This window comes from Empidonax traillii, unplaced genomic scaffold (assembly GCF_003031625.1).
Source record: "Empidonax traillii isolate 1590-97213 ecotype Southwest subspecies unplaced genomic scaffold, ASM303162v1 scaffold459:size589781, whole genome shotgun sequence".
In the NCBI taxonomy this organism is placed as follows: domain Eukaryota; kingdom Metazoa; phylum Chordata; class Aves; order Passeriformes; family Tyrannidae; genus Empidonax; species Empidonax traillii.
In genome coordinates this window covers 336842-349706 of record NW_020955652.1, presented here as the reverse complement: position 1 = coordinate 349706, position 12865 = coordinate 336842, and the positions used below count along the sequence as shown (strand labels likewise).

The 12865-nt window shown below is 53.6% G+C and overlaps 1 protein-coding gene and 1 long non-coding RNA gene across 3 annotated transcripts in view; one reads left to right on the top strand and one right to left on the bottom strand.

Moving 5' to 3' along the window:
- The window catches only part of LOC114063238, a 14618-nt gene extending 7656 nt beyond the window's left edge, over nucleotides 1-6962 (bottom strand). Inside the window, exons 1-2 of the long non-coding RNA XR_003572530.1 lie at nucleotides 6773-6962; nucleotides 4854-4858 (exon numbers count right to left, since the gene is read on the bottom strand). This is a non-coding gene — a long non-coding RNA (uncharacterized LOC114063238). The remainder of the gene's footprint in view (nucleotides 1-4853; nucleotides 4859-6772) is intronic.
- Nucleotides 1-12078, top strand: part of AIFM3 (apoptosis inducing factor mitochondria associated 3) — a 49232-nt gene extending 37154 nt beyond the window's left edge. The window contains exons 12-21 of one of the 2 annotated variants that reach the window (XM_027895396.1): nucleotides 644-759; nucleotides 1099-1170; nucleotides 1499-1562; nucleotides 2522-2598; nucleotides 3412-3529; nucleotides 4444-4542; nucleotides 5092-5167; nucleotides 8259-8363; nucleotides 9541-9561; nucleotides 10070-12078. In XM_027895396.1, coding sequence (XP_027751197.1) covers nucleotides 644-759; nucleotides 1099-1170; nucleotides 1499-1562; nucleotides 2522-2598; nucleotides 3412-3529; nucleotides 4444-4542; nucleotides 5092-5167; nucleotides 8259-8363; nucleotides 9541-9561; nucleotides 10070-10109 — 788 coding nt within the window. In that variant the 3' untranslated portion in view covers nucleotides 10110-12078. The remainder of the gene's footprint in view (nucleotides 1-643; nucleotides 760-1098; nucleotides 1171-1498; nucleotides 1563-2521; nucleotides 2599-3411; nucleotides 3530-4443; nucleotides 4543-5091; nucleotides 5168-8258; nucleotides 8364-9540; nucleotides 9562-10069) is intronic. The other variant, XM_027895398.1, reaches the window with a different exon arrangement.
- Nucleotides 12079-12865: the final 787 nt, after the last annotated feature.

Below are 12865 nucleotides of genomic sequence, written 5' to 3'. Positions count from 1 at the left end.
CCCCCAGGGGCTGCAGGGGGGTCTCTGCACCCCGATGCTCCCCCAGGGGCTGCAGGGGCACAGCTGCCCCACCCTGCTCTGCACCACGGGCTGCGGGGCCTCAGCTCCAGCACTTGGAGCACCTCCACCTCCTCCTTCTGCACTGACCTTGGTGTCTGCATTGTTGTTCCCATGTTCCCACTCCACTCTTCCCTGGCAGTAATTCCTTCTGTCCCTAAATCTGTTATCCCAGAGGTGTTGCTGTTGTTCCCGATGGGCTCGGCCTTGGCCAGCGGCAGCAAGTCCGTCCTGGAGCAGCTGGCATTGGCTCCACGGGGCAGGGGAAGCTTCTGGAAGCTTCCAACAGAAGCCACCCCTGTAGCCCCCCTGCTACTAAACCTAGCCACAGAAACCACTACACCAGGGCGGCTTCATCATGACCAGTTCCTCCCTTTGATCTTCAAAATCTGCATTGAAGAATACCTGAATTGGTTTGGCCCCTTGTGTGACCAGGTCTAGTGCCTCCCCAGTTCTCCCAGTAGCACAGCTCCAGCCTCCCCAGTCAGAGTCGGTGAGGCAGCTCCTCTGCTCCAGCCAGTTCCAGGGATGCAGAACAGTGCCAGGGCAGTTCCCACAGCCACTCAGACCTGCTTCCATTCCCCAGGGATGGAGGTGGCCGCCTACCTTGCGGAGAGGGCCCACTCGGTGTCCCTGGTGGAGCTGGAGGAAGTTCCCTTCAAGAAGTTCTTTGGGGAGAGGGTTGGCCGTGCTGTCATGAAGGTGACCTCTCTTTTCCATCTGGAGGGGAGGGTTGATAACAGAGTGGGTTCTGCTTGTATCACTTATTGCACTAATTGATTTACTTGATGTTTATTGACAAAGCTGTGATGGCAGCGGTCAGTCGAAGAGCGGGCTGTGTCATCCCTGTCATGGTCCATGTGCTGTAGATCACCTTCTTCTGGACTCGTGCGGGAGGGGCAGGGGTGCCGACCTCCTTTGCAGCGTGGGTCAAGGGGGGCCCAGGGGATGGGCAGGGCAGTGCTGGGACACAGGGACACCAGGACCGTGGGTGGTTCAGGGTCCTGATGTCCCCTGCTCTGTCCCTTGTCCCCCCTCCAGATGTTCGAGAGCAACAGGGTGAAGTTCTACATGCAGACAGAAGTGTCAGAGCTGCGGGAGCAGGAGGGGAAGGTAGGGTGTGAGCAGGGGCTCCCCGGTGGCACTGCTGTGGCATCCCTCGGGGCTGCCATTCTATTCCCTGCTGGGGCTTTGCTCTCCCCTCTTTCCTTGTCCCTGAAATTCATGTTCCTGGATTTATCCCCCAGGAGCAAAAGTGCACCCATGTGGTGTGTGAGGTGGTTTCACTGCTCCCACCCTCCTCCTGTTGCTTTTCTAAGGAATTATGGTCAGCTTGCATGTCACAAAGGAGGCGAGCTGCCAGCTTGGCTTCCTGCTGCTACTGAGGGGTTTTTGGCCCTAAAATAACTGTGATGCCCCCCCCACCTCATGTCTTCTGCAGCTCAAGGAGGTTGTGCTGAAGAGTGGGAAGGTCCTGCGTGCTGACGTGTGTGTTGTTGGTGTTGGTAAGGGGTTGTGTGGTGCTCGGCTGGGGGCTGGGGGGCTCTGTTCGGTGCAGGAGAAGCTGGAGGGGATGTGGCAGCAAGGACTCCTTGGGGTTGGGTAGCCAGGCAGTGATAGGCCAGCCCTGCTTGGCTGCCACAAATGAGTCTGAGTAACTAAAAAATGCCTTTCTAGAGCCTCCACCCCAAAATATATTTGGGAAATAGTAATGTGTTTTACTTTTCCAGAAAAAAAACCAAACATTCAATGCAATTTCATCCCCTGAAGTTGTTTTTTTATTGAAGCTTCCCCAAACTCAATTTTTTCAACTATTTTTTTTAATTGCTGCTGCCAGCAACAAAAAATGTACCCTGTATTATAAAATAAAAGAATACCCTGTTACTATTAAAAAAAAAAAAAAAAACTCCATAGAAGAGGGTATTTTTCTCCTTTACATTTGAGGGGAGAAAAAGTCCCTTTCCCTCCATCTCTGTAACTTTTAAAAAATGCTGGGGACTGGAGGAATCATAGAATTAGTTTCATTCTGGGTTTTTTTTTTACTACTCTGATTTTTGAAGTCTGGAGGGAAAAAAAAGATTAAAAAAGGAAAAGGAAGGGTGAAGGAAAGGTACAGACTGAGGGGAGGCCAAGGAGCCCTGTCTAGAATCTCAAAGGTTCCCTTTAAATATAATTTTTTTTTCAAAATAAAGGCAATTGAAACATTGAAAATTACTTCCAAGCACTAGAAAAGGGTGGTGGGCAGATTACTCTGATGGCTTAGAGAAGCATAGGGATCCTGGGAGGCAGAGGCTGATGCAGTGGGGTCTCTGTAGGGTGCCTTGCCCTACTCCCAGGGCAGCTGTTGCTTTCCCGTGGGCAGACTGACTGTCCTGGCATGAGAGGCTCTGCTGATCTTGGGGTCAGCCCCCCAGGGGCTGGGACACCCAGACACTGCAGCAGCAGCCTTTGCCTTTTCCCACAGGTGCAGTTCCAGCGACGGGCTTCCTCAAGCAGAGTGGCATCAATATCGACTCCAAGGGCTTCATTGTGGTCAACAAGGTGAGCCCAGGGGCAGCCCCTGTGGGATGGAGAGCAGGAGGAGCTGGGTCAGCTCTCCTCACAGAAGAGCTTTGTGGAGGCTCCAAGTTGCTGCCACAGGTGCTTTTAATGGCTTTTTATCTGTCAAGATTGGCAGAATTGGAATTTTGGAATTCTAGGTGTTGGCCTGTGCAGGGCCAGGAGTTGGACTCGATGATCTTTGGGGGTGCCTTTCATTTCAGGATATTCTCTGAGATGCTGAGATTCTGGGAGCATTACCAGGAGCACCTGGGACCACCCCTGCAAGTGTGGGATTTGCAAACCCCAGCCCTGAATGCTCTGGCTTGGGTCTGGTTCTGAGCTGCCCTGGAATGGTGTGGATATTTTATGGGGAAAGATTGAGGAAGATCCCTCTTTCCAAGTATCCTAAAGGATCTCATCCTTTCTCCCCACCACCAGTGCCCGCGGTGGGAGCGGTGCTGGTGCTGATGGGTGTGCGTGCCATGAGCAGAGAGGATTGTCGGGGAGCTGGGGCTCCGTGCACCCACCCTGTGCTTATTGCTCATCATGTGATAAGCTGGGCTCTGTCTGCAAACATTGACAGACCTCAGACTTCTAAGAGGGGCTCCAGGACCCCAGTCCATGTCTCTTTTTCCTGGATAACCCACTGGCAGAGGGATACTGTAGTTCCCTGCCCGTGTGTTTTCAGTGAAGAAGGCTGAATGAAATCCCATGTGGGAGTCCCACGTGGGGATGTGGCAGCTCTGGAGCAGTTCTCTGTTTCTGTTTGTGTGTGGTGCAGACCCCGCTAATGCACACCTCTGTTCCCTGCAGATGATGCAGACCAACATCCCCGGGGTTTTTGCTGCCGGAGATGCTGTCATGTTCCCACTGGCCTTGAGGAATAACAAGAAGGTGAATGTCCCCCACTGGCAGATGGCCCACATGCATGGTAGGTACTGAGCAGAAAAGAGACTTCTGCAGATTCCCGGGAAATTTCCAAACCCTCTAAGGAGAGAATGAAATAACTGTCAACAGGGAGACTGGGTGGTTGTATTGAACACTTTGAAGCATGTATATTTTATCCTGCCCAATATGCCCAGTCTGTCAGCATTTGTGCCAATGCCTCGTTGCAAGCACAGAGGTGCCCAGGGACAGGCTTTCCCATATGCCCTCTGGTCCCTGGCATCTGCATTGCTGCAGGAGCCTGCTCTTCTCCTTGCCTGGGACACTTAGGAGCTCACATTCTAAAGTCAGCCCGGGCTCATGTTTCCAGCTGGGCTGCCCACACTGCCAGGCTGGCCCAGGAGCATGTCACAGAGCTTGGATCTTTCTCCCCTTCACGTCAGCCTGAAACCCCAAGTGTGATCAGCTGCCCTCAAGGAGGTTTCCCTCAGGTTGGGTGCCCTGGGTGAGAGGTTTTGGAACCACAGCTCCAAAGTCAACCTTTGGACATAGCCCCCTGGTCCAGACATGCCTCTGCAGCAGGGACCGTATCCCAACAGTCACCGTGCCTCCAGGGATTTGTCCATCCCTTCCCTGTCTGGGTGGGAGCTCAGTGTGCTTTCAGCCCTGTCACTGTTCTAGAAGTTGGGGCAGAAGAGTCTCATGGGCATATCGCTCATGCCAGTGGAGGTGATGAGTAGGAGCTGCACCATGGGAAGGAGTCCAAGCCCATCCTCAGACAATGTTGTGTGCTTCCTGCTTGGTCTTCATTGCTGTGTGGGGTTTTCTCAGCAGCAGTTCTTGGTTTCTCTATATGCCCGTGACTGGGGATGTTGATGCTGTGCTGTGACCTCAAGGCAGACCACAATGCTTGCCCTGGTGTGGGAATTCCACAGTCCTTCTGCTGCTGCTGTCTTCCAGGCCGTATCGCTGCACTCAACATGCTGGCCCATGGCACAGAAATCAGCACCGTCCCATATCTCTGGACTGCTATGTTTGGGAAGAGCATCCGGTATGCAGGTAAGGGGCATCTGAGGCTGCTGTGACATTTGTGCTGGTGGAGGTGTCCTGGGCTAGAGGAGCCACAACCACATCCCTTGCTGTGGACCCTCCACGCTGACTGTGCCGCGGGTCTGCTTCCCTGCCTGGCTTCTGAGGGGTTTGGTGTCTCCTCTGTCTGCCATGAGGTGCACTTCTCTAAACATGATGGAGAGTTGATTTAGATTAGATAATGGGAAGAAATTCTTCCCTGTGAGGGTGTTGAGACCCTGGCACAGATTGCCTCATCCCTGGAAGTGTTCCAGGACGGGTTGGATGGGGCTTGGAACAACCTGGTCTAGCAAAAGGTGTTCCTGCCCGTGGCAAGGGGTTTGAACAAGGTGGTCTTTAAGGCCCTTTCCAACCCAAACTGTCCTGTGATTGTGTGATTTTTGGTACCCACATCTTCCTGTGCTGGTCTCTTGGTCGCTGCAGGACGTTCTTCGTGTAGCTCTGGAGTGAAACATCCTGTCTTAGAGCTGGATCCAGAAGAACTGTTGCTGAATCCACTTCTTCTTCTCTGCTTTACAGGCCATGCAGAAGGATTCGATGATGTTGTCATTCAGGGAGATTTAGATGAACTGAAGTTTGTGGCATTTTATACCAAGTAAGTGTTTCTCTTCTCCATGTTTCTACACAGGCATTCATCTGAGATTTCTCTGCTAGACTGGAAAACAGTTTTACCAGAGTTTCTGTCAGTCAGTTTTGTTCATCTCTGGACACTCAGCTTTGTGGGACACTAATAAAAGGCATTGGAGAAACAATGCGCTGATTGTAGAACAAGTTAATTGGTCTGTGGACCTGCTGTCTCTGCCAGATGTAAGCCCTTTGTCTGTTCACATAATCTCTGGGAGCAGATGATGGCTTCTAGTGGCAATTCCTATCAAAGATTTCCTTCCCATCTCATCACCATGTTAATGGTTTGTGACCAGGGCTGGACTGGGCACTCAGGCATCACCAATTCTGATTCTGGTTTGACAGACTGAGCTCAAAAAACCTTTTCTGTCTATAAAAACTGTGAACATTTGCAACAGCTCAGGAACTTTGTTACACCTGTAGTGAAGCCCACCTCTCCCCTTGGCTTGGACCCTACCTGGGAATGCGTTCCTGAGATGTGTTCTCATCTGTTCTGGAGCCATGTTAGCTGCTTAGACTGGGTGCACCATGAATTTATCCCTAAAATATTTGCTCCTGTTTATTCTTCAGTTGCCTTTTGTCCCATCCCAATCTGAAAACAGCGGCCATAGAACCTCCTCATGCCTGGAGCCAAAGTGGTTTTTCCAAGTGCTTTCTGATATTAAGGATGGGGAGAGGTAAACAGGGAAGCAAAGGGCTGCCCAGCTTGGCCATCAAACTACTTGGCAGCAGCACCCAGGCAGGCATCAGGAGGGAGCTCAGGACGGGAGCCAGTTGTGGCTCTGCAGAGATCATCTCCCTGCCCCTCTGTTCCCTCCCCAGTGTCTCTCATGCCTTCCCTTCCTGAGGGTGCCACACTGCTCCAGAATGGAGCCTGGCAGTTGGATGTGTCCCTCGGGCTTGGAGAGGCAGGGCTCAGTGTATCACTCCATGGGTCCCCAATGCTCACCCTCCTCCTTCTGGTGCCTGAACATGTCAGGTAAACACCTGCTGCAGGGGATGGGGCTCCAGCTGGCACCTGGGGCCCTTAGCACATTGGACACAGCTCGGAGTGTGCTGGCACCTTGGCCAAAATTGCATAAAGGGGTGTGTTTGTGCCAAGGCACCCCCTGTGCTAGGGAGAGCTGCTGTGGAGACGTTCCCCTCCTGCAGCCTTTTCATACCAGAGCATTTAGCTCTTTATCCCCACCCTAATTAGAAAGGAAAGGTCAGGTTGCTTTAATTAAACATCTGAGGGGCCTCTTCAGAGGGAATGCCCTGAGCGAGGTGCAGAGTTCTTGCTCTGTGCCCTGTTCTCTGTGTGCTGCAGTGGCTGCGGGGTCTGCCTGGGTCTGCCCAGGCGCACAGGGGAGCTGAGCCAAGTGGGCAGCAGTGGGGGTCCCCCACTGAACGCTGTGTTGTTCTGCTACCCAGGAGGTGCTCCCAGAGATGGCTTTTGGGTACCAGGATGGCATTCCACGCTGAGAGCCGGAGGTACTGGGGAGCACCATCTGGCAGGGGTCGGCCAGTGTGTCCCCCGCTGCTTTGCTCAGCTGTCATCACAAATGTCCCTGTTTGTGCTTCTGTGAGGGGCCACTGGAGCATTTCTTCCTCTGCTAATGCTTTTTGACTGAGGACAGTCCCAAACCTACTGTTTTCTTCTGCTTTCTTCTCCTGTGCCCACCCCATGGTTTGGATTCTTCTCCTGGTTGTCCTTGGCTGTTGCAGGAACTACTGGTGGTTCCCACTTCTGCAGCCCGTCCTCAGCATTGGCTTTCACAATAAGGCTCTTTCTCTTACACATCTTAGTTATTCATTGCCTTGGAACAGCACATCTCCCCCTGGTTTTGATGGATAGGTCTCTCCAACCACTGTTGTGTTTCCTAGCTGGGGGCTGGCTACGCTCAGGAAACGTGCTCTCTTTTATTTGCAGTGAACTTATTTAGGAATAGGAGCCTTGAGAAACAGTCTGTGATGGAACTGCCCCGTGGTTTTGTGGACAGCTGCGAGAGGTAGCTTTAACTCCCGTGGCTGCACAGGGATAAAGTGTCCTCTGAAACATGGCTTTTGCTCTCCTCTTCCTGGGAATTAGGCATACATCCCCCCCACCCTGACTGTCCTTTGCTCTGTTGATCACAGAGCTCTTTGGCAGGAGATTGAAGTGCAGATATTGGTTCAATGGGTGCTTCTATGCTTCAGTTTACTCAACAATATCACCAGAGTTTAATATCTTACCCACACACTTTCCCTGATCTCACATTGTTTGGCCATTCGGTTATCTCTTCATGAATCGTCTCGTGGCCAGTCTTTAAAGGTTTATGCTTGGGTTGACCCCAGCAAACCTCAAAGTAGAAGAATCCTTCTCATTTGCCTGTGACTTTTAGCCCAAGCTCCTCCAGCATTTTTACATTCTCTTCCGTCCACTTCATTGGTTTCCCACTCAACCTTTGGGGTTGTGTTGTGATCCTGGTGGGGAACAGTCAGTCGGCCTGGACATCCCATATACACGGGGGCTTCGTCACTGGGGCTATGGGACCCTGGTGTTGGACACCCCTGTCCTGGTGCCTGTGGAGTGGCTCAGAGGTGGGCACTCAGCCCACATGGAGGTGGGGATCAGGAAGAGGATGTGGAGCATTCCAACCGAGTGTCCCACAGGGAAATCCTGACCACCTGCTTCTCCACTTCCTCAGCACAAGGCAGCAGCCCAGGGATCGCAGCAACCACTTGCTGGTGTCCAGGTTTTTATCCACCATCAGATCCACCTTTGGTGGTGTTTTTCCACAGATGCCAGGGTGCCAGAGCTGTCTCTGTCCCCCAGGCACCCTCATGATGCTCACCATGCCAGCACATGAGCATTGGTGGGACCACTGGGGCCAGCCTGCCATGTCAGCTCTGAGCCCTCTCCTGACTTTTGTCCCATGCCACTAGCACAGTCCCTGTGGTGCTCACACCTTGGGATCGGGCCTGGCTCTGGAGTGGGTGTTTCTCTTTGCTTCCCCCTTCTCTCCAGCATGCTGGATTTTGGGTGATGGAGCTGTGGCCATCCAGGGTGCCCTAACTACTCTGCTCTGCCCCGGCCCTAGGAGCGATGAGGTGGTGGCTGTGGCCAGCATGAACTATGACCCAATTGTCTCCAAGGTGGCTGAGGTCCTGGCTGCTGGCAGGACCATCCGGAAGCGCGACGTGGAGTAAGTAGACATGCGGCGGGAACCAGCAGCGCCAGGGCAGCAGCAAAGCACAGCCAAGGAGTGCAGGGCAGGGCTGAGCACTCAAGGGCAGCTCTTTCCTGCTGCTCCCTCTGCATATCCTTGCATCAACCTTCCTGTTCTGCTTACTCCATCCCCCTAGTGCTGCCCCCCATCTTCCTCCAGCTTCCTCTGGCATTCCACACATATAGGGTTTGACTGAAACACCAGGCCCCAAATCCTTGCATGGACTGGATGGGAAGGGGATACTCACTGCCTTTGGGCACTGGCACATCACCAAGGAAGGACTGCCTGATGCTGGGGTGCCCCTGGGCACCCAGTCAGTCAAGAGCATCTGCAGAGAGGGGCTGAGTGTAAAGCCTGTGTGCAACCCTCTGTGCACAACCCAGCCCAGAGAGCTGGTGGTACCAGGATGCCGGCCTGTGGTGTCTCAGCCTCCGGTTCCTTGGAGCAGAGCTCATAGACAGAGGGCATTTTTTTCATTCACTTTGTTTTTAAGACCTTGCAGAGGAAAGAGCCCTTTGTGCTGAGGGTGGGTGCTGGAAGGCTAATACCAGGGAGGTGGTAACAGCTGGGAGGGAGATTTTAGAGTGGGAACCAAAGCTGCTGAGGGGATGTGGGTCCCTGTTCCAGGGGTGTTTCCACATGTGGAATAAAAGCAGATCTTTTCAAAAACTCAGGGAGAGGAGCACTCCCAGCCCCCAGGCAGGTCTGAACCAGCTCAAACTCCCTGGGCACCCCTGGGATGAGGAGAATGTCATGGGTCCACCTAGTGGAGACAGGTTTGGATTGGAAGGAACCTTAAAGGCCATCCCATCCCACTCCCTGCCAGGGGCAGGGACACCTTCCACTAGGCCACGTTGCTCCAAGCCCTGTCTGACCTGGCCTGGAACACTTCCAGGGATGGGGCAGCTACAGCTTCTCTGGGTAACCTGTGCCAGAGCCTCCCCACCCTCACAGGGAAGGATTTCTTGTGCCGTCATCCCTAGTACATGGGGAAATGGTTGCTCGCTGGGAGGGAGGTGGTATCTCATGGGCATCCCAGTGGTGGGTGGAAGCTGCTGGCCCTGTGGTGGGGCTTGGGGGCCTGGAGGAAACCAGACCACCTAAACCTGAATGTCTTTTCTCTCTCTGTCTCCTGCTGCTTTCACAACTTTAGGCTGTTTGTCCGTCACGGCAAGTACGTTCGATTTGGGGTCCTGGGTATGCTGGGCATGAGGGGCTGGCAGGAGGGACAGCCAGCCACCTGATTGGGCCATATCCCTAATTCTCATGTGGGACACTGATTTACATGGTGGGCATCCGTGTTTTGCATCCCCCTCGCAGGGGGGCAATGCTGCTGTGCTAGGTGATAGGGCTGGGGGTGCCAGGAGCCACATCAGGCACAGATCTGATGCAAATGGGCAGCTGCCTGTTGGCTGGCACCCTGCTTGGCTGGAGGCTTGTTGTGCTTCCATGAATTTTCAGCTGAATGCGAGAAGGGCTAGGTTTAAGTAAAAAAAGAAAAGTTTTAGCTCCGTTTTATGTGGAATTGAGGACATGTGAATGAGGGCAGAGGAGGGGCCTGGGCACAGCAGGGTGCAGGGATGGGCACCAATGACCAGTGTCTGGACTAGCACCAAGACAGCACCAAGAGCATTTGCTTACACGTGCTGAGAAACACCCCATCTTGTTTTTCCTTCTTTTAGAACCGGAGACATGTCTTGGCTAACAGGGAAAGGCTCCTAATATGCTGGTGGCTGTGTCCTCCTGATGCTGCACTTGCTGTGTGGAGACAGGACAGCAGCTCCATGGCCTGGTGGGAAACCCATGGCGCAGCCATTTCCCTTTGAGACCTGGATGAACCCATGCCTGGCACTGTGCACTGACCTTCCCAGGAGGACCTCCCATGGCACCTCTGCCCCAGTGCTTGCTGGGCTAGGGCTCTGCCATTGCAATTCCCATGGGACTGGTAAAGCAGCCCCCAGAGACCGTGGGGTTTTGGCTGTGGCAATGGGCATTGGTGTGGCGGGGCTCCAGATGCTGCCATTGGGTTGAGGGTCCCCAGGTGGGTCTGCCCCATGCACATCCCTCACCTCTGTAAGCAGAATGAGTGCCTTTGGGTGCTCCTGTGCTTTCATGCATGATGCTCCTTCCCAAATTCTCTCCACTCCCAGCAGAGTTCTGATGTGCATCCCCACAGAGCCTGACATCCACTCCCTCCTTGCATGACTGCAGTGTTTGCCACAGCTCTCCCTGTGCTCACCCACTCCAGGGGGCATCTGGGTGGGCCAGGAGATGGGGTCACAGCGGGTGGTCTCTGTGCAGCCTGTGATTGTGTGGTCCAGGCTGGTCCTGCCCAGCCCACCCCAGCACAGGCGAGTCCCTGCCCATGCTGAGGGCTCTGGAGCTCACTGGTCCCATCCCAGCATCTGCAGCTCTTGGTCCATCCCCAGGGTGTGGAGCAGGGGTCCCTGGAGAGCTGGGACAGCTCAGCTGCAGCCCTGGACTTGGTGGCCAGCCTTCCAGCCAGCCTTGGGATGGATGTCTCTCCTTAATGACATCATGGGATTGGTGCTGCTGCTTGAGGAAAAGTAGCTGGAGGAGCCGTCCATCGTCTGTCACTTGTCTGTCCTGTCATCTAGTGACAAGGCTGCATTTCTCAGCCCACCATGCAAGTGCTCTGCTGTTCTGGTTCCTGCCCCTGATGAAGAAGAGCCATATCTCCAGCTCGGGAGTGGACCTGGCCAGCCACAGCCCAACAGAGTGGGAGGGTGAGGATCCTCTCGGAGAGCCTCCAGGGCTTTGTCCTGGGGGTGACTCCTTCCCCAGCAGTCAGTGTTTTAACTCGAATCCAAAACAAGAGGATTTATATTTTTAATTTGATTAACCCCCTATGAATTAAAGCAATACTGTTTTTGGGATCTGGGTAATTTCTGATTCCTTCCAAGACCTTGGGTCAACTCTGCAGGTTTGCCGGGAGTTTCAAGTACCTCTTCTCTGGAGGCTTCCCATCTGTGTTCAGCTCACCAGTTATTTATTTCAGTCTTTCAGATCTTGGCTGGGTAGAAATGTCACCAGTGTCTATCACATCTCTAGTTTGTCTCTCTGACTTCACTGCAAGGCTTTTCTCAGGTGGAATGACTTGGGGGGGAGGTAGGCAGGATATGCAGGCTCCAGCACACAGCTGGAGGGAATGAACAGGGACTGTTGTGTGTCTGCTTGATCCACAAAAGATGGACATTTCCACTCTGCAATGGTGTGGGATGGTGTTGAACCTGGGACTCCTAGTCCAGTGCAAATGCTTCCTGGTGGCGAGCCTGTCCTGGAGCTGGGCAAGGCTGGGTTGTCTTCTCTGCCACCTCTTGCAATCTCTCACACCAGGACAGAAAGTTTCCATCTCTTCTTACGAAACTGCCTGTTCCCATGAGGAATGAGAATCAGGCTGGGGCACAGGCTCATTAGTGACCCCCCAGCTGCATTGCCCTGTCACAGTTACTTTCACCAGACTGCCCATGTATCTTCTCGGTTGCTCACCCTGCTTGCCTACGCAGATGTGAGCTCTCCAGCAGCTCCTGCTCCTTAGATACTGGGCTGTGACTGTTGACCTGCCCATGTCTTTCCCCGTGTGCTGGCAGGACCCCTGGGTGGACATGGATTGGGCACAGCATGCCTGGGTCTTTGCCTCTACTCCACTCAGGTGAGACCCCACCTGCACTATTGCATCCAGCTCTGGGGTCCTCAACAGAGGATGGACATGGAGCTGCTGGAGCAAGTCTAGAGGAGGCCACAAAGATGCTCCAAGGGCTGAAGCAGTTCTGCTCTGGAGCCAGGCTGGGAGAGCTGGGGGTGTTCACCTGGAGAAGAGAATGGTCCAGGGAGACCTGAGAGCCCCTTGCAGGGCCTAAAGGGGCTCCAGGAGAGCTGGAGAGGGACTGGGGACAAGGGATGGAGGGACAGGACACAGGGAATGGCTTCCCACTGCCAGAGGGCAGGGATAGATGGGATATTAGGAAGAAATCCTTCCCTGTGAGGGTGATGAGGCCCTGGCACAGGTTGCCCAGAGAAGCTGTGGCTGCTCCATCCCTGGAATCATTCAAGGTCAGGTTGGATGGGGCTTGGAGCAATGTAGTCTAGTGAAAGGTGTCCCTGCCCATGGCAGGGAATGGAACAAGGTGATCTTTAAGGTCCCTTCCAACCCAAATGAGTCTGTGATTCTATGATCCTGTGACTTGAGCCAGTCAGGAATTGGTCTACCACACTTTCAGCCCCAGATGGTTTGTTTTTGGCAGCATGTGGCAGTGAGCTCTGCAATTTCATTTTGGCTTTATCAAGCAGAAGAATCCTCTTTCTTTGGTTTCTTGTGTCCCTTGCCAGTGCCTGGCCCTTCATGACCACATTTATAGCATTCAGTCCCACTATTTGAGGCAGCTTCTCTGATGTGCTTTATGGGGTGAGTTGGAGGCTGAAGATCTTGAGACCACATCTGTTGGGTAGGACTAACA